This window comes from Neolamprologus brichardi, chromosome 7 (genome assembly GCF_056152115.1).
Source record: "Neolamprologus brichardi isolate AB-2024 chromosome 7, ASM5615211v1, whole genome shotgun sequence".
In the NCBI taxonomy this organism is placed as follows: Eukaryota; Metazoa; Chordata; class Actinopteri; order Cichliformes; family Cichlidae; genus Neolamprologus; species Neolamprologus brichardi.
The window spans coordinates 62,028,593-62,056,192 of record NC_142110.1 but is presented as its reverse complement, the minus strand read 5'-3'; the positions used below and the strand labels follow the sequence as shown (position 1 = coordinate 62,056,192).

At 40.4% G+C, this 27,600-nt stretch overlaps 1 protein-coding gene across 1 annotated transcript; it reads left to right on the top strand.

The window, feature by feature from the left end:
- mbtps1 (membrane-bound transcription factor peptidase, site 1) lies at positions 1-27,600 on the top strand. Its single transcript, XM_006797409.3, has 23 exons — positions 1-182; positions 2,909-3,447; positions 5,904-6,167; positions 9,677-9,892; positions 10,054-10,164; positions 10,561-10,670; positions 10,776-10,892; positions 12,054-12,121; positions 12,479-12,581; positions 13,465-13,616; positions 15,384-15,545; positions 16,659-16,803; positions 16,971-17,159; positions 17,398-17,570; positions 17,655-17,770; positions 17,932-18,088; positions 19,462-19,586; positions 19,711-19,788; positions 19,918-20,058; positions 20,140-20,271; positions 23,830-23,956; positions 24,434-24,564; positions 26,661-27,600. Exons 2-23 carry the CDS (start codon positions 3,219-3,221, stop codon positions 26,870-26,872), a joined length of 3,258 nt encoding a protein of 1,085 aa, XP_006797472.2. The 5' UTR covers positions 1-182; positions 2,909-3,218; the 3' UTR covers positions 26,873-27,600.

Below are 27,600 nucleotides of genomic sequence, written 5' to 3'. Positions count from 1 at the left end.
AACAGTCTGGCATCCCGTGAAAGCCAGACGTCAGTGGTCTGCGGCTGTAGTGAGTTTGCAGCTAGCTTTTGTTCGAGGGGACGTAAAATTAGCAAGCGAGTAGACGTCGAGACATCAGCACAAGGACATCAAACAATACGGACCGCCAGATAAATGTGAAGCCTGGGATTTAACTGTGTTGTGTGAGTATATTTATCAGACAAGCTAGCAGCTGGCGCTGCATAATAACACCAAGCTAGCTAGCTAGCGATTTACATGTGATAGACCGCTTGGTCTGAAAAAAATCTATTAGCATGTTTTCTTGTTTACAGAAAACAGTTTCAGATAGCGGAATGTAGCTTTAGGAATGTTTACCCGTTCCTTTACGGTAAATTACTGCCCGTAAAATGATTGTCCTTCTTGGAGATATTCCGCCTACAGCATATGTCTGCTGATGCTTGCTGTATTTATTATGATACAGTCGTGGGATACAGCTTTACTTTGTTTATGGCCTAGTTAACAAAATTGCTTGTGTTTTAAGTTTTACTAATGTTACAGTAATGTATTAATGTAAATGTAGTGTCGCGATAGAAAAAATAGAGTAAAATGCTATTTAACGTAAGGTGGAGAAATTATAGCTTGATCCCGCAGACACTGCAGCTATTGTGTACTGTCTACTGTCTACTCTGGATTTTCGAGCGTGTGTGTTTGTAGTGTGCTTTGTAGAGTGTTTGGTTAGTTCATGGATCTCTACATATTGCAAAATGAATCTTTACCTCAACGTTGGGATCTCAAGGTATTTACATTCCTATCCAAACAACTGCTGCAGGTAACCTCCAAAACTCCCACAACTGTTTTCAGTATCTTGCCTGGTTTACACTAAATTTCACTAACTGATAACTCTGCTGTGTATCTCATATCTTTACACTAATTGGGGTGGGGGTGCGCTCTACCTACTAATCTGTGCCTGGAGGCTCGATGCCATTTTTTGTGGCTTGATGTCATGTTGACACAAGTGGTCCCAGCTTGGCTTTTACAGCCCAACCCTAACCAGTGGTGGGACTATTTTTACAGCCCTGCATCTAAACCAGTAGTCGTTTAGGGCAGTATTGTTGTCTCCTACATGTAGAGTTCCTGCCCTGAGCCGGAACTAGTGACTGGCCCTCCTCCTGTGAGAGTAGATCAGCCGCAGACTTTTATTTAGACCCCCAACACATGTGTACAACCATATCAGAAGTACTTGTATGGTTTTGTGTAACTGCACACAGATGATGAAAGTAAAGATAACAGTGGGATGCGTTTATCTCTTTTACAATATAAATCATAGGAAACTAAATGTGGGTTGACTGTAATTAGAATTTTGCATCCTCCTGGGATCACATAGGAATGTCTAGGTTAAAAATAACCATATTTATTGTATGCTTGAATGAGTATAACAGTTCACTCCTGCACTCCGATCATTGACCAACTTCATAGATATTATGAGCAAGATGGTACTTCAAGTGAACTTTAAAAAAAAAGTTGCAGGCTTCTTGTACAAGTTTGCATGTTGTCACACAGTGAACAAATTCCCTTATATCTTTAATGTCACTATAATCACAGCTTTATTTGTTGTTTTAAAATCATTCCTGAGCATTTTCTGAGGGTTTTAGGGAAACATTGTCCTATTTGGGGTGACAGCTGCTGCTGCTGAGCAGTGGATGTGTTTAGGTGGATTATTTGTCAAAATAACATTCATATGAATTCAAATTACAGCAGTGCATTGACAGTCTATGAGCTGTGTTCATTCACCAGTGAGACAGAGTAATGCTTAAAGTGGTCTTTATAGAGAAGTGTGTGTCGCCAGGAGAAGCAGATGGTTTAAGTTATGCTTAAGTGATTTGATACTTAAAGTTAAGGATAATTGGGTATCGCCACCACAAGTGCACCATGAATGTGAATATAATCCACACTTGTTTACACTACACACTCGTGCAAATCTACTTTTGTCAACTTTCTTTTTCTTAGAAAGTCCAACCAACTTGTGGTATGCAAGCTGACAGCTTCATAAATTTTTTAGAAATGTGGTTTGGAGGTTTTAACATGTCTTTCTCCTGTGATAGGAGTATTTAATATTAATTACAGTCTGACAATAGAATCATCCCTGATAGGCTCACCACATATTGTTCTCTGCATAGCTGCACATTTGCCTCAAACTCTTCACGAGTGGCTAAATAATGAACAAGCGTTTATGCCCCCATTGTAGTTACATAGAACACCTCCCTTCCTTCCCCTTTGCACACAGCAGGTTAAACACTCCTTTCTCTGAACACCGCATGATGTGTTTGTTTTATTAAACGCTGGTATTGTAGAAGTAGAAAAATAAATGATTAAAAAAAACACAGGATTTGCATTGAATATATAAATTTATACACAGAAAAAGACCAAGAGCAACTGAATAGATTCAGCACATGTAGCTATTGTCATATCTGCATTGCATATTTGTTGGCAGACATTGCTGCACTGCTTTAAACTTTTTTTCTGTTTAAAGGCTGTGTTTCCAGGTATAACTAACACATCACCACATGTAAATTAAGATAAGATAATTAGGTGACAATCTTAAATTCTAAGGTTTCTAGTGTTGTTGTTGTTAGTATGTTGGCAGTGTTCATGTGCACAGTTTTAAGTCTTGGATTTCTGCCATCAAATGCAGATTGTTAAACAGCCACAGCTGTGAAAGTAATAGGCATATGATTACATATGTCTGCAGGGCCACAAAATCAATTCACTATTAATCTCAGCAGCTGGTATTATTACTGCTGGTCTAATGGGAAGTTTTCAAGTTGTTCTGAGTACCTTCTAGTTGTTTTGTGTTGTAATTTTATTTAAATGTGACAATCTCTTGTCTGACCTACTGCTTGTTTTTTCCCCTCCTCCTTGTCTTACACAGAAAAACAAGAGATTGTAGAAGAAATCCAGCAGCACTTTCCGTTTCACTGCTCCAGCTCTCCTCCCAAACATCCACAGCTCTGGATAATTGTCCACTTCTCCCAGTTATCAACATGGCATCTTTGTTCCTACTCGGACAGTGCTGCTGAACCGCCACCCTGGACCGCCACCATGGAGAGAAAACGCAGAAAGAAATTAATCTAGCTGCTCAGGTCACTTGCATTATGGACTCATTTGTGGAACTGTGGACCTGAAATGCTCTGTTCCAACACCTGCTGACTCTTAACCAGCCGGTTGGCTCAGTCAAACTAATGGTTAACACTACTTCACAACTCAAAATGCTCCTCCTTTCTGCATGGGTGTCCATGCTTTTGGGGCTGATTGCAGGCTTCCTGCCTGTGGTGGGGATGGATGGGGAGGGAGGAGCCGAATCTACTTCAGACCACACCCCCAAAATGGATGCCCTGTCCTCACAGTCTGTCACAAACTGTTCCCAGTTAACCCTCAAACTGGAGTTCTCCACCAAAGTGGTGGAACATGGTAAGAAATTATTCTTGATGATGTGGTTTCAATGTAATTTTATCAGATGGGGAATACAGTGTTTAAAACAAGTATGGTGTGTGTTTCCAAAGCCTATTAAAATGACATCTCTAAGTCACTCCATTGCACTCAGTGACAAGTTTCTTCATTATTTTCATACATTTTGCTTTAAGGGATGTGAAAACAATAGCTATTATTAGTCTCTGCAGCTGTTCCTAGAAATAAGATAAGTGAATGTGCAGTGTTTTTCGTAATGAAGACGCATGTCAGTGAAATGATGTGGCTCAGTGATGGATGCGAAGAACTCTGTTTTAAGATGTGCTTGTTAGTTGGATGAAGTCTTTGATATATGTGGAAAATCACAGAACTGTCTCTTACACAGTAGAGTCAAGTGGAATAGTTTGTACTCATTAATGAAATGGGCTTTTTTACCCTTCTTCTTGAGTATTAGAGAGAAGATTTATATCTCCTGAAGTCTTCGTAGCGCAAGACTAGGGCTGTGAGATATGACCAAAATCTCATCCTGATAACGATATGTATCACAAATGGTGCATTTTCTGTAATTCAGTGAACTTCGGGCAACTCGACTTGTGTGAAGTGTTTTAAGCTGGGCGTCCGTGTACCTGGAGACGAGTGTTTTGAACGATGCATGAAACAATATATTTTTAGATATAAGCTGTAACGGCCGCCATTTTCTTTGCGAGTATTTATTGCATGGTGTGCTGCGGGGAAAAGCCCGTTGTAACGTTTGAGTCTAAGGCAGGGGTGGGCAATCTCAGTCCACGAGGGCTGGTGTCCTGCAGGTTTTAGATGTGTCCTCGAACCAACACAGCTGATTTAAATGGCTAAATTAGCTCCTCGACATGTCCTGAAGTTCTCCAGAGGCCTGGTAACGAACTAATCATGTGATTCAGGTGTGTTGACCCAAGGTGAGATCTAAAACCTGCACGGACACCGGCCCTCGTGGACTGAGATTGCCCACCCCTGGTCTAAGGTTTATTTTGAGCAGCTGACGGCTCTCCTTAGGAGTCACATCATATCTTCTTTCATCTGTAAACTCTCTTCATACACTTTCACCTGACTCTTGCATAGGTGGTAGAAGAGGTTTGTTGTGTTTAAGTCTGTGGTTGCGGCATAATTTGCATAGTACAGTTTTCTGGTCCGTGTCAGACTTTTCATAACCAAACCATATCCATGCTACAGAGGTCGCCCCTCGTTTAGGTCCTCGATTTGATTTGACTGGTCCTTTTGTTTGGAGCTACCTGGTTCTGCCTCATCTTCACTGGCCATGCTGGTATTCTCTGTGCTTGCATGGTGGCCATCCAGACACTGTTGCCTTAAACAGTGTATTTTGCATGGACAAACGATAGCTAAATGAAACAATAGTTGTTTTGATTTCGTCATCCGATATATTTTGTCATATTGCACAGCCCTACACAAGACTTCAGAAGACGTTATTCATTTGGCAAAGAAGGAGCAAAGCACAGCTGTGACTCCTGTAAAACAAAGATCTGCTGTCTTTAACATGCTGTATTTGTCCCATTTAATCAAACTACTTATAACAAATTTATTGGTGTGCTTTAGATTTACTTTTGGGTTGATTTCTTTACTTTTGGTGAAGCCAAACTAGCTACCCACTTCTGATAGTGTGGCTTCATATTTGGGATTGCAAGTGATATTATCTGTTTTTTGGGGAAAGTAATGAAGTGTAAAGTAATCTATACGGACAGAACTTTCATGCTTACTTTTAATTACTCACTTGAGTCCATCGGGAAGCTGGCTAGAGAAAACACTACAACTTTATTTTGCAGCCATTGCAAACATTTCAATCTAACCGTTTCAATTCAATTTCTTATTCAGTAGTGGACCAGCCCTTGTTTTTTGTAATAAGACTAATAATAGACTAGAGAAAACACAACAAGGGCGATATCGCACACCTTTTTCACAATAATTTCAAAAGTCAGTTTGTGGCATGTATGAGCATGAATTGCATCCATTCATGTCCTTCATTCCTTTGTTGCAACCTCATCCATTCAATTTTCCTAAAGCATAAATGGATCAGTAACTGTGTAGTTACATAATCCAGATATTGTATTTTGTGCCACTTGATATCCAGGCTTTGTTCTTCTAAAATTGTGGTCCACATAAACATAGAAATTTAAAACCATTTTTTGTCAGTCCAGCTTAGAAAGCAGAGAGTGCTTTTAATGTATTTCTTAATCAACTATTCATTTCTGACAAAATTATTCATACTAACTAACAAGATACATGTTTGCTTTGCCACTAATGTCTTAATGTAGCGTTTGGTCACAGTGGAAAGGTTGTATTTGTATTGGTTTTCACACCGCTCCATGGATAGGTGGTCTAAAAAGGTGTCTCTCTCCTGAATGTACGCTTCCTAGTTGTGGATCTCGTATTCTATCTGTTCTTTACAGTATTGTCTTCTCTCTCTACAGAGTACATAGTAGCATTTACAGGGTATTTCTCAGCTAAAGCTCGCAGCCTGTACATCAGCAGAGCCTTGCAAGGTGCTGGGGATGGCGCACTGGAGTGGCACATTGTTCCAAGAGAAAACCCAGCTTCGGACTTCCCGAGCGACTTTGAACTGCTCCACATCCGGCAAGCTTCCCCCAGGAGCCTGCTGACCTTGGAGGACCACCCTTACATCAAGAGGGTGACGCCGCAGCGAAAAGTATTCCGCACGCTCAAATACATTCCCTGTAAGTCTGCCAATATGGTGTTATTGTGTGGGAAAAGGGATCACAGTGTTTCTAAGGTTGGCACGTCTGTCCAAGAAATATAAAACTCTGTAATGATACAGAAAGCTGTTTAGCTGCTGAATTTCACAGAATGTCTCTTTGTTTGTTCAGTCATGGGATGCTTTTCTACCTCCACTGTTTTAGTGGTGCTAAACAGGATTTGATATCTTTATTTGAAGTGCAGGCCAATTTCAGGGTGTAGAAACTGGACTCTGTGTGTGTGTGTGTGTGTGCGTGCGTGTGCATGAGGTGTTGGGGGATGGGAGGAAGAACAGAGAAAGTCTGTTTGTTCACCATTTGAGGCAGTAGGTGAATCAGTGTGGTGAGGCTTGCCTGTACGGGGGGCACGCCCTGAGCCTGGCACTGGATGAAAGACTTGAGTGTGCCCCCAGGCTGCATAAACAGACGCTTCAGTATGGAGCCCACATGTAGTGCAACTTCTTATTATTGAAAATGGTCAACTAGTTGCGATTACAGTTTTAGATATCAAGGAAACTAGAAACTAGGGCAAGGCGATATGACCAAAAATATTTATCACGATATACATTTGAAAATTTGCGATAACGATAGAACTGACGATATAATTGACACTAGACAAAATACTTTACCACAACTTAATTAGTGCAAAAAAACCCGATCAATGTATTTATACTTGAACACGCAGCTTTTTAAAGTGCATTAAAGTTATATAAAAATTTAACAGTGCAAATGCAAATTCCTCGCTGACAGTTTAACCAAAAGGCATTTCCAGTGGAAATTGGCCGACATATCCTCAGCATAACCATGTATAATATCCACTGAAGTTAAAAAGAGGTTATACACACACACAATACGGTAATATTATGTTGAAGCACAGCACGTATCACTCCGCGAGGCTCCTGCCTACGATAGCCGTAATGCTCCGACAATCCATCAAGCGGTGCGGCTTTTCGAGATTTTCGAGCGCTGTGTACCACATAAAATCGTTTCGAAGTCAGTAAACACAACCAGAATTCATACATAAGGCACACGGGATTATAAGGGGCACTGTCGATTTTGAGAAAAATCAAAGGATTGATTTTAAGTGTGCCGTATTTTCCAAAAACCACGGTAATAACGACGGCCCGCTAGCATGCGCTACCAAAAATAGTGCTTTGTTGCGTATCTGACAGACGAAAGCTAAACCAGTTCCACACTGAAGTTGCAGCATTTTTACAAACCAATTCTGGTTCATCTGTTTCATTCTACGATCCACTTTCACCCTTCTCATTCTGCGTCGCCGCCATGCTTTTTCCGCCATGTGCATATGTAAACAAAGGCCCTGCACATGCGCGTTTTACCCATATTCTATTGCGATATTTCATTTTCTTATCGTTGCCCAACATTATATCGGTATTACCGTGAACGGTATGATGTGGCCCAGCACTAATAGAAACCCGAATTCAGTTATCTTTGCCATCTTTTTCAGTCATCTGTGAAGAACAAACATATGTGAAAGATGAAAGGTACTTTCAGCTACAAATAAAGTTTGATAAACTAAAAAGGCATGCAGCTGTTTGAGGAATATGTTAATCAAAATTAAAACTGAGTCATCTGGGAAGCAGTAAAGCGTCGTTATCACATGTTAAAACTGATCAGGAGCTTGATGGGACATGCAAAAAATTAACTAAATACAATCTATAACTGTATGCCATATGCAAGCCTCAAAATTCAAGACTGTTAAATGAGATAATTATTGGAAAGTATTTGCCTCAAATTAAAAAGAAAAACCAAAAAAGGTTTTGCAGTTGCTGGTGCATGTGAAGTTAACTGGTGATTCTAAATTGAATGAGACAAATAAAGTGCTTAAAATGTATAGAATACAGCTTCTGTGGTTAAATGTGGCTTGTAACTGAATGGGCTGTAGGAATTGATAAATCCTAATCTATTTTCATAATATCGATACAGTTTGATGACGTGAAACATAAAACATTTCTCGGTGTAATCGTGCTAAAGTTTGCAGCACCTCTCTCACTGTCTCTCCATATGTACTCCCTCGCTCTCACAGTGCTCCTGCACAATAGACTAAGGCAAAGTCATTGTTAAAAAATAAATAAATAAAAATTGATTGTGTCAAAAACACTGGACAAAGTTAAAGGCTGTTTGGATGTGGGTTGGTGGAGAGATCACTTCCTTGAAAGGAGATGAGAATTGTTGGACTACACTGTGTGATTTTTGCATTGTAATGTTAGTCTGTATTAAAAGCACCCGTTAAACCAGAAAAATGACATAGTAACACAAACTGCCTGAGGGGTATGCTTTCGTCTTCGACACAGCCAGGCTTTCCTTGCCTAAGCTCGTTCAACAAAACCTAAAACCCCAGTTGGAGTTGACGGGTATTGTTGGGTATGATTATCAACTTTCTGCAGAAAACCGCCTTGATCTTGATGCTGCTGTTAATTTATAAACTAACTATAAACTGGAAACATAGCCTAAGTTATTACTGTGATTTAGCCAAACCACCTTCAGGACACAGAAAAACTGTGACTATCAGGTCAGCATAGCTCACAAAGCCAATTATTTTGCTTCATGGTGCACCCCTCAGATCATCACTGGTTGTTTTTAGGTGGAGGATAACAGCTTTTAATATAATTACTGTCTGATAGCAGATAAAGATGTAAAAAACGTTCTAAATAAGGCATACACCAAAATCGATGTTGTTTTGTTGAAAATAACTCAAACCCAAATACAGCAGTACGCATCTTTAGCCTATGTGCTGTTTGGTGGGGTGCACGTCTTCTAGACGACACAATGACTATGTAGCAGTCTTTCTAGCCTTTTGGAAGTGGGACAGCCTTTAACAGCCCCACTTCCAAGAACTGATTGAGGCTACCCAGTAAAACTGTAATAATTTTAAACATTTATTTCAGAAAAGTGGTTTTGTGTAGTTTAATGAAAATTTAGCAGCTCCTGACTGAGACAACAACTCTTTAAAAAGAAAAAAAAAAGCCTGGTCTTATTAAATAAAAGTGCTTTTGACATCTTGGTTATTCCTTTTGCACATTACTCTCACAGTTTGAATCCGTGAAATCGACTGAAATAATTCATTAAAAAGAAAAGATAAGAAAAAAAAGTAATCAACTCTGTACTCTCCTACTTCACAGGGATAAAAAGCCCTGCAGGGCACTGGTCATGCATCCTGATGACCCACTGATAATTGGTTTTGTCCATGTGATTCACATTGCGAAAAGATTGGCTTAAATTAGGCTGCTGTGATCAGCCTCTCAGCTAATAGATGTAAGAAGAAAGGGGGATTGAAGCCAGATGTAAAGAAATTACTTCCAAAGAAGCATCAGAACATGATAAGCCTGACTGTGCTGTCTGCAGCGGGGGGGCTGAAGGCGATGGCACTGACGGGGTGTTTTAATGAAGGAAGGCCTCAATTCTTGTCCTAATGTGGCTTTACAGCAGAGTGAATGATAGTTTGTCTCAATTGTGTTCTGTCCCAACAGCACCTGAACCTGCTGCACCCTGCAATGCCACCCGTGGGACCCAAAAATGGCAGTCGTGGCAATCATCCCGCCCTTTCAGACGAACCAGCCTCTCACTCGGCTCGGGCTTCTGGCATGCTACCGGACGGCACTCCAGCAGACGTCTGCTGCGGGCCATTCCCCGCCACGTCGCCCAGATCCTGCAGGCAGATGTACTCTGGCAGATGGGACACACCGGTAAGAAAGGGACCACTGACTGAGTCTCTGCTTTTACACGCATCTGCTACAAAATACCATAAAATGAAGGATCTTTTAAGTATTGCTTTTAAACTTTATTTCAGAAATCATATAGGTCAACAAAGCAATTAAAGTTGTTTAAATCTCTTTTGTGTGTGCAGGTTCTGGTGTTAAGGTGGCAGTGTTTGATACAGGCCTGAGTGAGAAGCATCCACATTTTAAGAATGTTAAAGAAAGGACCAACTGGACTAATGAGAAGACACTGGATGATGGTGAGGATCAATAAATATTATGGTGAATTTCACATAACAGCGAAGCAAAGGTGGTTGTAAAAGTGTAATTTCCAGGGGGAAAAAAACAACCTTTTAGGCCTTTTTAATGGTGCGAAGTCAAAAATGTTGTACATAATTTTTAACAAGTCATTAAGTGCCTGGAGGTGTTTAAAGAATGCTGCCAGACTTGCTTCTAGAGTGGCTTTAGGAGAGCTTGGTGATTAATAATGGCAATGATTCATCCATCTGTGCTAATGGTTAATAGTAATGTCACTGCATTTACAATAACTAATGGACTGCATTTTATTTTTTCAAATAATGTAATATTAAAAGTCACAAGCTTTCTGTCTGTGGAAGAGACAAAGATTATTATAAACTGCTTATCCTGTTTTTCAGGTCTGGGCCATGGTACATTCGTAGCAGGAGTAATAGCTAGTATGAGGGAGTGTCAGGGTTTTGCTCCCGACTCAGAGCTGCACATTTTCAGAGTTTTTACCAACAACCAGGTACATACAATATACTACAATATACAATGCACTGCTGGTGTTGGAGTGCATAGCTGTAAAATTCATTTATACTGTAAAATGTATTTGTCCCTCCCCACGTCCTAGGTTTCGTACACCTCGTGGTTCCTTGATGCTTTTAACTACGCCATCCTAAAGAAGATCGATGTTCTGAACCTCAGCATTGGAGGACCTGACTTCATGGACCACCCCTTTGTTGATAAGGTGATGCACACTTCGGGATATAACTTAGAAACATAGTTGCTTAATTAAATAAGAATGCAAAGCACAGGAAAGTTATCTCTAAAATAACCAGGTTGATCAAAAATGCGACCACATGGTTTAAAATTTGTCTAAATATAAAAATAGTCCCTAGTCTTTCTTCCTTTATGTTACACCTGTTTGACAATGCTCTAATGAGCCAATGAGCGATAGCCAGGTCAACTGTAAGCTCAAACGGGTCAAACCAGACACATAAACGCATGCATGACAACATTCGGACTGCTCTTTCAAGTTTTCAGTGCTCACTGATTATTACAAAAACAATATGTCAACCTTCACAATAAGTGCTGAATAGACTAACATCTGTTTTGTTGTTACAAGATCAAACGCTCTTTCTTGATTAAAGGGCAAGATGTGAATTATGTACTGAATATAATGGGAAACAGCTCTGTCTCTGAAACCTTTTTAAACAATCAGTCATCCTCTACTGTGCATTCATGTTGACTAATTAAAGCCCCTTTTAGACATGCACCCCTGAACTTGTCAGCTTCATGTCTGAGTATGAACCCTGGTCACTGCTCTCTAAAAGTTGTTTTAGTAATCTGGGTAGCTCAGACTTAATAACAAATCACTTGCAACATGCCAAAAGTCTGAGTTTATGATGGCAAATTAACTTGCACGATTATGTGTTGTCCTGCATTTTGAGTTGCTTTGAAAAAGATGATTGTTTTTGAGAAGGTGCTAAACTCTTTTCCCATATTTCAGTAGCAACACTTGTCCAAAAAATTGCTCCTCAATTTCACATGTTTTACACTTAAATATCTTGACTTGATGGTAGGAACAGTCTGTGACAAGTCACAATAACAAGTTACTTACTATGCACATGGCACAACACGGTAATTTAATTAGTCATTCATAAGAATTTGCCCCGATGAGGAGATATGAATGATCAGCATGTAACTTTACTTCACAGGTTAGCTGCCACACACAATAAGAGTTTATAAGCTACAGTTTAATAGTGCACATAAATATGTTCCCATAAACACGTGTAGGATGAGGCTTCCCAAATTTTCAAAGCAGCTATCAAAATACAATCTGACCTTATACATTATGTGCTGTTAAACCTCACACACTCCATTTTTCTCTTTGCATGTTTGACTGCAGGTTTGGGAGCTGACTGCCAACAGAGTGATCATGGTTTCTGCCATTGGCAACGATGGACCTTTGTATGGGTATGCTAATATTGCTATAACAGCAGCACGCATGCTTACAGGGTTCATCGTGTGCATTAACAGGGATGAGCAGAAGAGTCTTAGTTTAGTTTCACTTCTACTCCAGTGTTGTGGTTAAAAGTGCACATGGTTCCACTGAAATCCAGCATTTTCCACATCATAGCACCATTAGTGTAAATAGATACTTGCCTCACGTTGGAGTATAGTCACTATAAAAGATTCCTTTGATTCTTTTGTCACCACATAAAAATCACTAAACAAGCAAAGCAAGTCTTAATATTCCATTTTGTAAACTGTCAGTTAAAGTTTTTTTTTTATTTTTTCTATTTTACACTAAATTAAACTGATCTTTCTCAGCACCCTGAATAACCCAGCAGACCAGATGGATGTGATCGGGGTTGGGGGGATTGACTTTGAGGACAACATTGCCAGGTTTTCTTCGAGAGGCATGACCACCTGGGTGAGTTGCTGCAAGAAAATATACCTAGAATACACACTCTGACACACACCGTCATCTTGGCAGACATCTACTTCTGAGAGATCTGCCCTCTGCTTTTTGAGCTAGAGTCTCTGTCTCTCTCTCTCTCACTCACTCACACACTCACTCACACACACATACAGCGTTTTATTTTATCAGCCATAGGCCAAAGCAGATATCTGCTTTAGGATCTGATTAAGACTTCATTCACCGATTCAGTGATGTTCTGTGCTCCTTCTATCAGCGCCAGCCGAGCATAAAGAGGCTCTCACTCCCACATGAATCAAAAAACACCCAAAATAACAGGCTTTCCCCCCCTACTTTCTGTCTCTGCTTCAGTGTTTGTTTTTTGCCGTTGTTTGACTTTCATAAAAGTAATTGCATGTAAAATCTAAGCGGACGCTCATATTTTAAACAGTAGTTGAGCTTTGAGAGATTGGCTTTAAATTGCCTTGCTGCTTCAACGAGTAGGCGTAATGACATAAACTGAAACACAAGTTTAAGCTCGTGAAAAACAGCCCTTTCAAATTTAGAATTACAGCTTTAGGCCTCGCTCTCTAGCAAACAGGTGGTGTGTGAGTGAGATGTATACAGTAAGTGAGCAGAGAAGAGCACTTCATATCTCTCTAAAGGCACAGTGGAAACTAGCTATGCTTAGGTTGCTGTCCTCAAAACTGTGTTGATACAGCATGAGCAGATTGTCTCAATATTTGTACCTTTTTGTACTCTCTGATACTGGCCTCTATTGTTAAGTGGAAAGATCAAAATATTTGAATTGGCTGACCATTGAGAATCTTTTCTTCTGTGTCTTTCCCCCTGCTTTTCATCCCACCATGTTCTGCATCTGTTTCCCATTTGTGTTCAGGAGCTGCCCGGGGGTTATGGCAGAGTGAAGCCTGATATCGTCACCTACGGTTCTGGTGTTAGGGGCTCAGGGATGAAGGAGGGATGCCGCTCTCTGTCTGGCACCAGTGTAGCTTCTCCTGTGGTGGCTGGTGCTGTCACACTCCTGGCCAGGTGAGTTTGATAAACTCATTATGTTATACTGTATGAACCCAAGGTATTTTACTGGCTTTCTTAATCTGACTGTCTTAGTTCTATTAGCCTTAATAACAGCCCCTAAGTTAAAGACAACATGTTAAAGATAACAGAGAAAACTTGCCCAAAACAACTTGTACTGGGATGAAGAGTGCTAAAAAAAAACTTTTACAATAAAATGATTCAGATTAAAGTTTTTTATAGTCTGGTTATTCCAGATGGCTACTCTTATTTTGCTAACTGCATTAGGGATCTATATCAGGCACAGTGTGCCAGCTGAACTAACCACCTGCATATCCATCTGTGCACAGAGTCTGCACAGTTAACATGATATATAGAGACATAATAGGCAGCATGCAGCACAGCAGGTTAAATTAAAACAAAATTGTCCGATAATATAAGCTTCACCTTCAATCTCAAAGGGTTGATTCTGTTCATCTGGACGTAGTGTAATAGAATCAACCTTTTGGTATTTACTTTCCTGGATGATTGAGCGTGCATCAAGACATTCACCTTCAATCTTGTAACTCTTTGAAGATCACTGTAAAGTACCTTTGGCTTGGTTTTTGAAAGCATTTCGAGGTCTTGTGGTTAATGCTAGTTGCTGCCATGCCATAAAAATGTAAGATTATGTGTATGAGACTGAAGTGCTGAATTATCAGCTAAGCTGGCAAGCTTGGTCACATTACATTCATAAACTGTATGGGAGTAATGCACAGATATGGTTACCTGTTAATTTGCGCTAGATAAGAGGCTAATAAATACTAGAATTAGACTCACCAGCACAGAAGCACTTCTGAGATGGGCCATCCCACATATTATATCAATTAAAATAGCACAAACATGGTGGCAAGGGTCACTTTGGAGGCCTAGGAGACAGGTCACTGTCAGTTATATCAGCCACTTTAACCCTCACTTGTAACTAAATGGATGATATTTAAAAACTTCCCCTTTTTTGTACTCAAGGTTTAAATGAGATTCTTATTAGCGTAGGATGACACCAGAAGTTACTAGTAGTGTAAGACTAAAGTTCAATGAGGTTTAATTACCTCCAGTGTCATAATGCCATATGAGCAGACAGTGGTATGTGTAATGAAAGTGTTTTGCAATAGCAAAAGTCAGCGTGCACAGAGCAGGTACAGATGCAGAGTATTCTCATCAAGAACAGATCAAGCTGGCTAGTTAATGAGGAGGCCATTCGGTTCTTTACAGTATGTGGAAAAAACAAAAAATATGGAGTAATGTTCTCAGGTAATCGAGTCATGAATGCATGCCTTCTGGTGCCAGGACAGTTATTAGACGCTGTGATTACTCTTAGATGATGTGTGGAGCTCTCTGAGGCTCTTCTGTTGTAGCTGAAGTGATGATACTGAGAAGCAAATGTGCCATTAGAGATGGTTGACATCAGAGGTTACAGGGACATAATACTGAAGTGAAATCTGGTTTAATAACCATGGCTTTGTAATCCTGCATGAGCCAGCAGTGAAATGTGTCCCCGTTTCACTGTGTCCTCGTGTTGTTGAGCTGTAACTAAACCCATTTGTGAGCTCATATTGCTGAAATCAAACATCATCCTCCCCTTGTTGACAGCAGTCATCCCTCCCTTTCTCCCAGACAAGACAGACGCACTGCCACACACACCAACCCATCCCTCATCTCTCCTCCAGCAGTGTCCTGAATTTGAAGCTTAGGAATGTGACACCAGCAGATTCACAGAAACACAGCCTGTCCTCTTCTGTCCTGCAGCACTGTCCTCAACCGGGAGTTGGTGAACCCAGCCTCCATGAAGCAGGCTTTGATTGCCTCAGCTCGTAGACTGCCTGGGGTCAACATGTTTGAACAAGGCCACGGGAAACTAGACCTGATCAGAGCCTACCAGATCCTCAACAGCTACAGACCTCAGGCCAGGTAAATGTAAAAATGAGCACAGACGAAGACGAGTTAATGGATTCACAGCCCGTTCACACACAACAACAAGGAGTCTGTTCAGCTTCATTTTAGTGTACATAAATATTTTCCCACGCTTGTAGGCGTATGAAAAACAATTACATAACACTAAAGGAGGCCAACCCAGTGTTGTCACAGCCTTCACTCTTGGGAGGAAAAGGACTGGCTCACACTGGCAGAATTTGAGTCGCTTTTTGAAGAACTGCATGACTGACATTCAGTCTACAGAGTATCAAATACTGGCAGGTGGCTTGCAGTGAGGCTCCTGAAAGTTTGGAGCTTGCTTGACAGAGGTAGACTTGGTCTGCTAGTTCAGTTTTCATAGTCAAAGGTGGGTCAATATTTGGCTGAGCCTTCCTTTAAAATCTGTCTCAAACTTCACTTCTGCAGACCGAAGTTGACCCCGTACATTGATCCGTTATTAAATATCAGACTGCGTCAGGTCCATTCCACTAATATGATCATTTGGGCTGCCGCCATCTGGGTTTTGAAATAGTAGAATTTCATTCAACAAAACCGGAGCAGAGATTTCTTGGATAGGCTCAACCACACAAAAAAACATATTAGTTCACTGTTGATGTGTTTTTAAAAAAATGTTCTATATTAAATGTATATTGAACTGTTTTTTTGGTTGGTTGGTTTTTTTTGTACCACTAATTTCATTGTTGAAGTTGTTCATTTTAACTTTAGAGTCTGTGGGGATTTATTCTCTTTTATAACTGAAGCATCTTTATTTATTTTTTTTTACATTGGCTTAATTTTTGAGCAGCAGAATTTCCAGCATGCCTCAAATTGATCTGAGATGCTTTATATATTATTTAGCTTTTACACCATGATTGGAACCCAATATCCAAATTAGTCTGCTGGAGTCGAGCTAACATGGCATGACCCCGGTACTTTCTCTAGAAAAGTACTGGGACACAGTGACATTAAACATACAGTCTTTGGGAATGTGCTTTTTAAATTTATTCTTTTATAATATTTTGTTTTAGTAACTAGTTCTTGTATACCCTTGTTTTTGCATCTCTACCTTCCTGTTGAGTGTCATTAGAATTTGTGCTTTTCTCCTCCCAGTCTTTCTCCCAGCTACATCGACTTGACAGAGTGCCCATACATGTGGCCTTATTGCTCTCAGCCCATCTACTATGGAGGAATGCCCACCATTGTCAATGTGACTATTCTCAACGGCATGGGTGTCACCGGCAGAGTTGTGGACAAAGTAAGCAAAGAATCCCCACACAGGCTTGCATTTCCTGTAAATAAATGGCACTGAAGTGCTTTAGAATAATAAGTGAAGGAAAGTTGTATGACAACTCACCGGGATTTGACATCACGATGATCTAATGGTTTTCTAAGCCGACTTAAAAGTTTCTCCCTTCTGTTTAGCCCATCTGGCAGCCTTACCTTCCTCAGAACGGCGACAACATCGATGTGGCAATCTCATATTCACCGGTATTGTGGCCGTGGGCCGGATACTTGGCTGTGTCCATCTCTGTGGCCAAGAAAGCAGCGTCATGGGAAGGGATTGCACAAGGTCATGTGATGGTCACAGTGGCATCGCCTGCAGAGAACGACGTGAGTCACTGTGCTGTCTTCTAAGTAGCTTTAGAGCAGCGGTTGCCAACCTCTGTCTGTTTTCTTAAACTAATATGAGCTCAGGTGTCTTTTACCAGATGTGTTAACTTCAAGTGATTATTTAGTAACTACATAGAGGTTATTTACATGATCTCAGATTAGTTTGTTTTTTCTATAACTAATCACTGCTCTACAGACATTACTCATCTGCCTTCCTGATCTTTTTCACTCTTTGCAGTCAGAGGTTGGAGGGGAATTGACCTCCACAGTCAAACTGCCCATCAAGGTAAAGATCGTGCCGACGCCTCCACGCAGTAAGAGGGTGCTTTGGGATCAGTACCACAACCTGCGCTACCCTCCTGGCTACTTTCCTCGCGACAACCTCCGCATGAAAAACGACCCATTAGACTGGTTCGTGTGTTCAAATAAAGCCTTTTCACTGAATCTTTTTAGCTTTCATTTTCTGTGCTTTTGATTAGTATTCTGTGTTTTCAGGAATGGGGACCACATCCACACTAACTTCAGGGACATGTACCAGCACCTCAGAAGTATGGGGTACTTTGTTGAGGTGCTGGGAGCTCCCATCACGTGCTTTGATGCCAGTCAGTATGGTACGAACACCGAGACTAAAAATCGCACTACAAAATGAGAATGTTTCTATGGAGCTCCTGGCAGTCGTTAGAGGCTTTTCTCCCCGAGTGTTCATTGTTTATGGTTTAGAAAAAGATGACTTTTGATGACTAAAGGATTATTTGCTCATGTGTCCCTTCAGGCACACTCTTGATGGTAGACAGCGAGGAGGAGTATTTTCCTGAGGAGATCACCAAACTGAGGAGAGACATCGACAACGGTCTGTCGCTCATTATCTTCAGCGACTGGTACAACACTTCTGTCATGAGGAAGGTCAAGTTCTACGACGAAAACACCAGGTATTAAACTCAGTGGTATGACAGTGATGATTGAGATAAGAGAATAAATACAGGCTTATGTTTTGTAAATCAATTTATGCGCGGCTTTTACTTTTGTTGCTCAGCTGTGGATTTAACAGAATCCCTGACACGTGAATTTTGTTGGATTTTTCTGGCAGTGAACACGATTTTGTACATGACAAAAATGATTGTTAGTCATTGCTGGTAGTTTTAAATTTCATTCTTTTGATGTAGTGTTTTGTTTTATGTCTTGTTCTGTGCAAAAACTGTGGGAGCTTTTGAATGCTGGAGAATATAGTTAATGTACTTCACCAGGATGGTGCCAGTTCACAGCAGCGAGGAAAAATCATCAGTTGTAGAAAGTGGTAGAGTCCTCTGTAAACATCAAATGTTTTAATACATTTGACATAAACTGCTGTCAACTTTTTGAAAACAATTAATGGAAAAACATTTGTAAGGGGATGCAGTGCATCAGTCTAGAGAAGCTCTACACCCTTAATAATTGCAGAAAAGGTTGATAATTGGTGCAGAGTGGTTTGGGTTAATTTTGCTCTTAATAGAATGACTTGTGCGGAAAAAATATTTTGCATCAGTCAGTTACACTCTGACTGATTTCTCTCATTTGAGAATCTCTATGCATGTTTTTTCTATTTCTGTTCCACCTGCACACTTCACTGATTAAACAGCTGCTTCATGTCATATAATGACTGCATGGTAAATTCTGTTGGGTACTGTAATGTATCACAGTTTCTTTTCATCTGCATCTATGCATCCTCAGTCTGTACATCATACGACCTCTTGAGTCGTCATGCAGAGATTACAATTACTCACCAGTGATTTCTACTTCCGTTATATCCTACCCAAGCTGTCACTCAGTATCCGCAGGATTAAACGTCTTTAACTCCGTTAAATATAGGCTTTGCGGCTTCCAAATATTATGTTGAGTAATTCAGTTTTAATTGAATGGCATTGGTTCATGTGAGAGCTTCATTCACAGCTGCCTTTTCTGGGCAAAACAACCCAGAAGACTGTACAGGGAACCTAAAAAGCAATTCTTGTTTTTATGAAATAATCTGCCAATGTAAAGTTTTGTCTGTATTGATATTTAAAGTGTTTTTTTAGCATTACTATTATTTTATGAAAGATATTCACAACTTGGAGAAGATTTTAGTTAAACTGTTTTTTGATTAATTGTTCTCAAAGTTGTTGTTTGTTTTTTTTCATGTGGCTTCTTATTTTCTTAGATTAGTCCTCTGCTTGTCAAGTTGAAAATATAGTTTGTTTAACCTTCTCATAACCATGGGGGATTTTTTTTTAATTTATTTTTTTTCTTGCCTTAATATAATGATTGTGGTGTGATTTTCTGCCTCTAGGCAGTGGTGGATGCCGGACACAGGGGGCGCTAACATACCAGCTCTGAACGACTTGATCTCAGTGTGGGGGATGGCTTTCAGTGACGGCCTGTACGAGGGGGACTTCACCTTAGCTGATCATGACAGTAAGACATAAAAGCATACTTTTAATTTTCACACATGTGTCTGTTTAAATTTAATTTTATTTCATGTATTTATTACATTTTTTATTGAAGATAAAGCTTCTTTTGTCTTTTTTCTTTCACTCAGTGTACTACGCCTCTGGCTGCAGTATTGCTCGTTTCCCAGAAGATGGAATAGTGATTGCCAAGAACCTAAAGGACCAAGGTGCCAGCACCCCTTTTTAAGAGTGTTTAACCTGGTTTAATGTTGGCCAGCAGCCATGCTAGCTGACAGGCCACTTTTTGATCTGTGTGTCTTTAGTTCAGATGTAACACTCTGTGTGTGTTTTCACAGGTCTGGAAGTGTTGAAGCAAGAGACTGCAGTGGTGGAGGGTGTTCCCATCCTCGGACTGTACCAAACGCCTTCTGATGGGGGAGGTCGTATCGCTCTGTACGGAGATTCAAACTGTATAGATGACAGTCACAGGCAGAAAGGTAGCTCCTCTGCGTGTTTTTGCACAGGTACAGAGAGAAAAATTTACTTACTTGCTAATTATTTAAATGTATATTTCACAGACTGCTTCTGGCTGCTAGATGCTCTGCTTCAGTATACTTCCTACAGTATGACCCCTCCAAGCCTCAGCCATTCACACAGCAGAGTGGCACCTCCCACAGGTGCCGAGCACCCACTGCCACAGAGACTGGAAGGTGAGGAGGGACAAGGCCTGCATACTATACTAAGATGGTTTCTACTCTGTTAAATTTTTCTTGTCTTGAGCATTAGCCATATGTGTTGTAGATTCTGGGTTTACCTCTACCATGGGCGTAGATTTGGCATGGACGGAGGGGACATGTCCCCACCAATATCCTGCGATTATTGAATTGTCCCCACCAATAATTTGATCTCTTCGAGTAAAGAAAAACAAACCCGATAGTAAGAAAAAAACGATCTGTCAGCGTCTCATTCAGCGAGCGGTGCAGAAAGAGTTAAATTACGTTCTCTACTGGAGTCCTACGTCATGTGACAAATATGGCCAATATGATTGGCTGTGCCTTTCAGGGAGCTCTGTTTAGTTTCAGCAGCGGCAAACCTGCACTGCGAGGAGGATGGCAGCAAAGAGGAAGAACCTGGATATAAGAAAGTATTTTTCAAAGAAACCTGTAAGTCACTTAAGGTCAAGTTCACTCACAAAATGTGTCCGTCACAATAACGTTACAGGCTATGCTAGGCCATACATGCCAACCCTCCCGATTTTTCCGGGGAATCCCGAATTTCAGTGCCCTTCCCAAAAATCTCCCGGGGCAACCATTCTCCCCAATTTCTCCCGATTTTCCACCCGGACAACAACGTCAAATAACTTAAACATGTTATTGTTTGGCCTTTTTTTGTGTTTTATTTGTTGGTGAGTAAATCGGTTTGGCTGAGATTAAAGTTATTAGATTAAATTAGAATAAATAAAACTTTATTAATCCCTCGGGAGGATTCCTCTGGGGTTCGGCCTGTTTCCGGTCGGACAATAATAACGGTGACATTTAACTTATTTTATCCGATAAATAAACACTGTAAGATTCAAGTTTTTTGTATATATATGTACATGTATACATGCCACAACCAAATCTACGCCCTTGACCTCTACATTGTCTTGACAGATAGCTACGTCACATAAGTAGAAGAACCATACAGTTTATTTTAATTACGTCACTTAAGCCATTTAAAATCACTTAATTTAGATTTCTAGTGCCTTAATACCGTACTGCATGTTAGATAATCCCATAACACTAAAAAAAATCCCCACCCATCTTACACGTGATTTATACTTCTGCTTCAGATCTTGGTCGTATCTTACGCCAGCGGTCCCCAAACTTTTTTGCGCCTCAGACCGTTTTTGAAAATATTTTCACGGACTGGCCATTAAGGTGTCATGGATAAATGCAACAAAATAATAATAATAATAAACGCAAATTCACTGTGTAATTGTGTAACTTTATTAGCAGCGTTCTCCTGAAATGCGCCAACAACATTGAGAGTAACATCTTCCTCTCTGCCCCTTAATGCTCTCTGGTCGCTATGGTAACACGTAAATATTTATTTAAAAATAAGACACACAACTACAACACAGGAAAAGACCCAGAGAACTGAGTTAATGATAACCCCCCTCCCCTGAAAACCATAAATTTCACACCCGAGCCTCAGCTCTCACAGCCTGGTACCAAGCGACTCACGGACTGGTCTGTGGCCCGGGGGTTGGGGACCGCTGACTTATGCCATGACCCAATTGTAACCCTACTCCGTAAAATATGTGCAATCCAACGTGCACCTCCCGATAAATGCATACAACAACACCTTGAATGGTGTGGAAGGATGCCGTATAGGGATGAAAGAACAGGATGCAGATTTCAAGCTTCAGTCGTGCTTTTCGAAGCCTCTTATTATAGAGTCACACCTGCTTTATGCTATGATTCACCACTGGCTGAAATTTACAAACATGAAAACTACTTGGATGTAAAATCAGTGATAGACAGATTAAAAACTGATCTTGTTTGAGTTGATATGTCAACAGTCTTACAATAGGACTCGTTGGGACACTTTCAAAGTTCAAGGTTTTTTGCTCCAGCTCTACAAGCAATGTTCCCTCTAAGCTGTGCATGTGCGCAATTGCTGCTGGCATGGTCTCTGCGCACAGAAAATCTGCGTTGCGCACAAAAATAAAATCTAACCTGAATTGAAATTAAAATTAATACTTTAACAATTCTGTTTTGCAGTGTAAGTGACTGGCTGCTCCCGTATGGGATTAGAACGATGCCACCTTATCCCATAGTCCAGCCAATAATGCATATATGCGCAGCCAATCAACGTGGTTGACAGGCTATGACAGCGTCCTTATGTGCTGACACCGTGCTGAGTTTTAGCTAGCAAAGCGGCGTGGCTGATGTGGAGTGAAGCCACGTTAATGACAACGTGTACAACCATTGGAGATGTGAGCAGGACAGACGGAACAATTGACGGAAAAAGTGTGGACTTCATACCAGTTTTTAAATTGTGTTGATAGGCCATGTAAAACCAGAGTTGTGATTTAAAAAAATATCTGCAATTTTTGGTTTCCTTCCTGAATACTATCGTTGTTTATATTTACTGCGGGAAGAAACGGTAAAAACTGCGTTTTATAAGAAAAAAGGCTCGAAAGCGCTCTCCGCATGTGAAAAAAACCAAACAAACAACCCCCTCTCTCTTTCCTATTTGTTCAAAAAAGTACCATGTCGACCAATCAAAAAATGATATGGCAACATGGCATCTAGTTGTTAAGAAACTGGGGGAAATTTTAGGAGTGACGGCGGTGTTTTGAAATGTGAGAGATTTGCAACGTTTAGTGCAAATCTTGTGTAGTTAGTGTGTAGTGTAGTCAATAGATTTGTTGTGTGTGTCAGAACAATGAGGCGACTGCTGAATGTTACAGGTGTTACAGCAGTGATACATCTCCTGTTGTCAGGCCTGCAGGTATCAGGCTGTTGTTCTCCTTTATCTCATAGTGGACAGAAATTATTTTTTGGAGTGACACAAATAATTTGTGTGGCATCAGATTTGATGCAGAACAGCTGATTGTTCTGTAAATAGTTTAAATGTTTATTTAAAAATGCATTGGCTGCATTTAAAAAAAAAAAAAAATAGCTGCAAAAAACTTTGTTTGCCAAACTGAGTTACTTTTTTGAGGAGTAACTATATAATTATTTGCCCAACATTGGTCATTATATACTATATTTTGCAGACAGGACTCTCTCCCAGACCACAGACTCATAATACAAGTCAGTTTTTTATAAAAAAAAAAAAAAAGAAAGTTGTGTTTTCGAAATTGGAGTTCAAGTCATTTTTACTTCCAATAGTGTTAACATACTACACAGGCCAATGGCTAGATTTTCTTTTTACATTTTCATTGTAAATGGACTAAAGCAGTTTAAAAGAAGTCTAACATAAATGTAAATGCTGTAATTTGATTATTTTAATAAACCATGTAACTTGGATGGATTAGATGCTGGCGTGACCACAGTGTACACGTCTGATGTCGCTCACAGTGGTCCACGGGATCGCTCAGGGAGTTTGTGTGTTTGCTCAGTCACATGAAAAATTAGAGGGAACATTGTCTAGCCTTGTCTAGCCAGCCTTGAGGTACAAGTGACCTCAAGGCTCTCGCACTACATCTGTAATATGAGTAGATGTTTTACTTGACATTTTTGGTACTCTGCTTTTTCTCTTTCTGCAACTGCCTTTAGGGAACCATCTCTACCGGTACTCCAAAGTTTTAGAGGCTCATCTCGGAGATCCGAAGCCCCGCCCACTACCGGCCTGTCCCCATCTGTCATGGGCAAAGCCTCAGCCAGTCAATGAGACAGCCCCCAGGTAGGTTCCTCAAGCAGCTAAATTCTCTGGTCAACGAAACTGCATGTCCCAGTGCTCACTTGTCACAAAGACTTTATTTTCTTTGTATTTTATTTCATTTTATTTTGACAGCTGCATTAGCTCATGCTAAATTCTTTCTTGTCATGTTTTTCAGATAGTCTAGAGAATATCACAGTCTAGTTTTCCTTCTGAGCATGTTGCTGTCAACATTTTCATCATTTTTCCTCCTCACATCACTGTATATAGAAAGAGCCCAGCGGGGGGTGGGGGGGGCAGATTTAACTGTCACAGTGATGCTTTGAAGCAGCTCAGTTGAACAGTCAAACATGGATTTGCTCTCTTTCCTGTCACCAAATAGAACAAGTGTAAATATGAACTTAAGAATGAGGGAGGCAAGCAACACAGACACGCGTTTGGATTCAGTTTCTCACACTCCTTTGGGTTTTTTTTTTCCTCCTCTTTTTTTTGTGCTCCCAGTAATCTATGGAAGCACCAGAAGCTTCTCTCTGTGGACCTGGACAAAGTGGCTCTGCCTAACGTGAGGGCATACCGTCCCCAGGTCAGGCCTCTGTCACCTGGAGAGAGCGGGGCCTGGGACATCCCTGGAGGTAAGACATGAGCAAAATTTTTAAAATGCAGCTTTTATCTTGAAAAGAATATTAATGAAATGCATAAGGATACATTTATTTCTTTTTAATTCATGAGACTTGTCCTAAAACACAGACAAAACACTTTCAGTTTTAAAAGTACAACTCTTACGACTAGTCACCCTATACGTGGTCACACTGACTGTCCTCAGTTTAAAAAAGAAAAAAGAAAAGAAAAGAAAAAATGAGAAAAAAGTACAATTTCCAAAGTCGGAGCTATTTGAACTGAACATCTCTTTGATGTTCAGCAGACCTAGCGTCACCTTTAGCACTAAAATACCTGTGAAAAGCATCAGTTAGGTCAAAACTTGATTTAGTGCATTGTGATTTGCATTTAGACTGGTGTGTCTGCATTGCTCTGACACTACTGCTGAAAGTTGCCTGATCCTGTTGGACTCCAGGCTAATAAATAATGAACAGTGGCTTCTATTATTAGGAAACAGGAAAGAAAGAAGACTTCAGACACGAGTCTAGTAAAATGTGATGAGAGCTTTGAAAAATGAGGAAACGTTAGAATCTACATTGGCAGAAGGAAGGCTTTTCTTGTAGCATTGTGGGCAGTGCTACAGCCTTTTTCTTGTTGTTTCACAAAGGTTTTATGCCGTGTCTGGCATGTAACTAGCACACATCACAGATTGCTACAATGTAAAGATAAATTTCTCAGAAGCTCCACTTCAGGGTACAACATGAATATGCAAGATTCGGTATAGTGCTCTAAATATTAAGCTTCACTCAAAAGGGGAAACAAAGCAAGTGTCCAGAGACCAGCAAATAAAGTTGGAGAATAACGTCTTTCTTCCAGCAGCTGGTAATGCTTTTCATTAATTCATTGGGACAAGCGATGTGACGTAATCAAGGGTGTTCACACAGAAGAAATCTATCCTAATGTCGAGACTAGAGAATGAGAAATTTCAGTGAAGGTTAGATGTTGGTAAGAATGACAGATGAAGTAACTGTTAATGATGCAAACTTCTCAACTGACGTGAACAAATGACATGGATACCAGTGGAAATAAAAAAAATAAAAATACTGTTGACTGACATATGACAGGGGTTAAATACATTACAGGGTTGCTTGCAGTGTCCAATAGTAACTTACAATGTGGATATGAAATGGTTTGGCTGGTGGAGGAAAAAGCAAAATAAATTACTGCCCTATTAGACCATCTACAGCAGAAGAACAGTACCTGAAAGTCATGTCCATAAGAAATTGATTATCTTGCCCTTTGGTGGATCCATCTGCTGCTTGCCGACGCCTCGTCAGAAATGGTCTCAATGGAAGGGTAGTTGTCAAAAAAACTTTTTAGGGATGGGGAAACAAGGAGAAAAGGCTGACATATACCCAATTGCACAAGAATTGTGCTGAAAATCAACAACAGATAATAATAGTATGCAAGTAGAAAGTCAGGAAAGACTACAGCCTTCTGTGAAACACGGTGGAGAGACATATTTTGGGGCTGCTTTTCAGGCAGTGTTATTGGGGAGCTTAAAACTAAGTTCTGCAAAAGTAACGTCAATTTGATCCACTTTGCAATCATTACTTAGCATGACAGTGGTCCCAAACACACTGCCAAATCAGTAAAAAAAACCATACCTAAATAGAAAAGACAATGGAGCACAATCAGTCATGGGTCGGCCTCCCCAGGGCCCGTGAGATCATCTTCACAGAGAGCTGAGGCAGCGAACATCTGAAAAAGAGTTTTAAATGTCCTTTAAGAAGCCTGGAGAACAATTCTTGAAGTCTACTTACAGAAATGGGAAAGGTTGTTTAAGAGAGTTCAGGATATGTTGAAGGATGAAGGTGGCTTGCTGGAATTGTACAAACTCTGTATTTCAGTACTAGTTTTACATTTGCATTTTTCAGTAGTTCTGTACCTATTTCCTTTTTTCAGTACTGTATACTAATGTGGTACTAAGATTTCTAATGTTTAAAATACTTTTAGTCAAAGAGCTTCCACAGACAACAATCATTCATCACTTCAACATCACCTAACATTTTATTTAAACAATAATGAGTGAGAATAAAGGTGGTGACCTCTGCCCTCTCATTCCTTTTAGGAATAATGCCTGGCCGCTACAACCAAGAAGTGGGCCAGACCATCCCCGTGTTTGCCTTCCTGGGAGCGATGGTCGTCCTCTCCTTTTTTGTGGTCCAGCTGACAAAGTCGAAGAGCAAACCCAAGCGCAGGAAACCCCGCATCAAACGGCCCACGTACCTCCAGCAGCAGCAGCAGCAGCAGCAGACGAGTGGGAAGAACCCCACAGTTTAGCTGCATTGTTGAACTGCAGCTGGATTGCTGGGTTTACCTGCAAAACTGAGACACTATTAAAAGGAAAACTTGTGTTGATGGAGATTTGGAATTACATGGAGTCTTAATGAACTGCTGAGGCAGACATATGGCTGTCTTTAGACTGAAGCCTTGCGGACGTGAACCTGCTCCAGGAATTTTTTGGAAGCAGAAACATTTTTTGTGCCTCCTGTCTGTTCGAAGCTGCTTGGGGTGTTTTTATGTATTTGTGGACCATTGAACAGTGTTACACACATGATATAAAACACACATGGTCCTAACAATGCCTGCAGACGTAGTGTCCACATTTCAGTTTCTCTTCTTTGACCCATTTCTTTATGAATGAAATGTGTTTGACTTTTATATTTATTGAATTTGCCAAGCCCAAACACATTTACTAAAATACAAGACACATGTACAAATACAAAGCTGTTAGTGGAGATCCAAACAGAAACGCACACACAGACACATGAAGTGATGCTGATACTTTCAGCATGAGAGCCACAGGGTGATTAAGTTTTCTGTCAATGGTTTTATAAGTCCTGCCCATATCTGTTAAAAAGAAGTCTTTTTATGTTTTGTTTTGGGTTTTATATGATGAATGAACTGTGGTTGGGCGTTCTGTTGATGACATCCTTCCTGATCTCATGGTCAGCACAGTAGCATTGACAGAATTGTATCTCATCAATTAAAAAGCATAATCAAAGTGA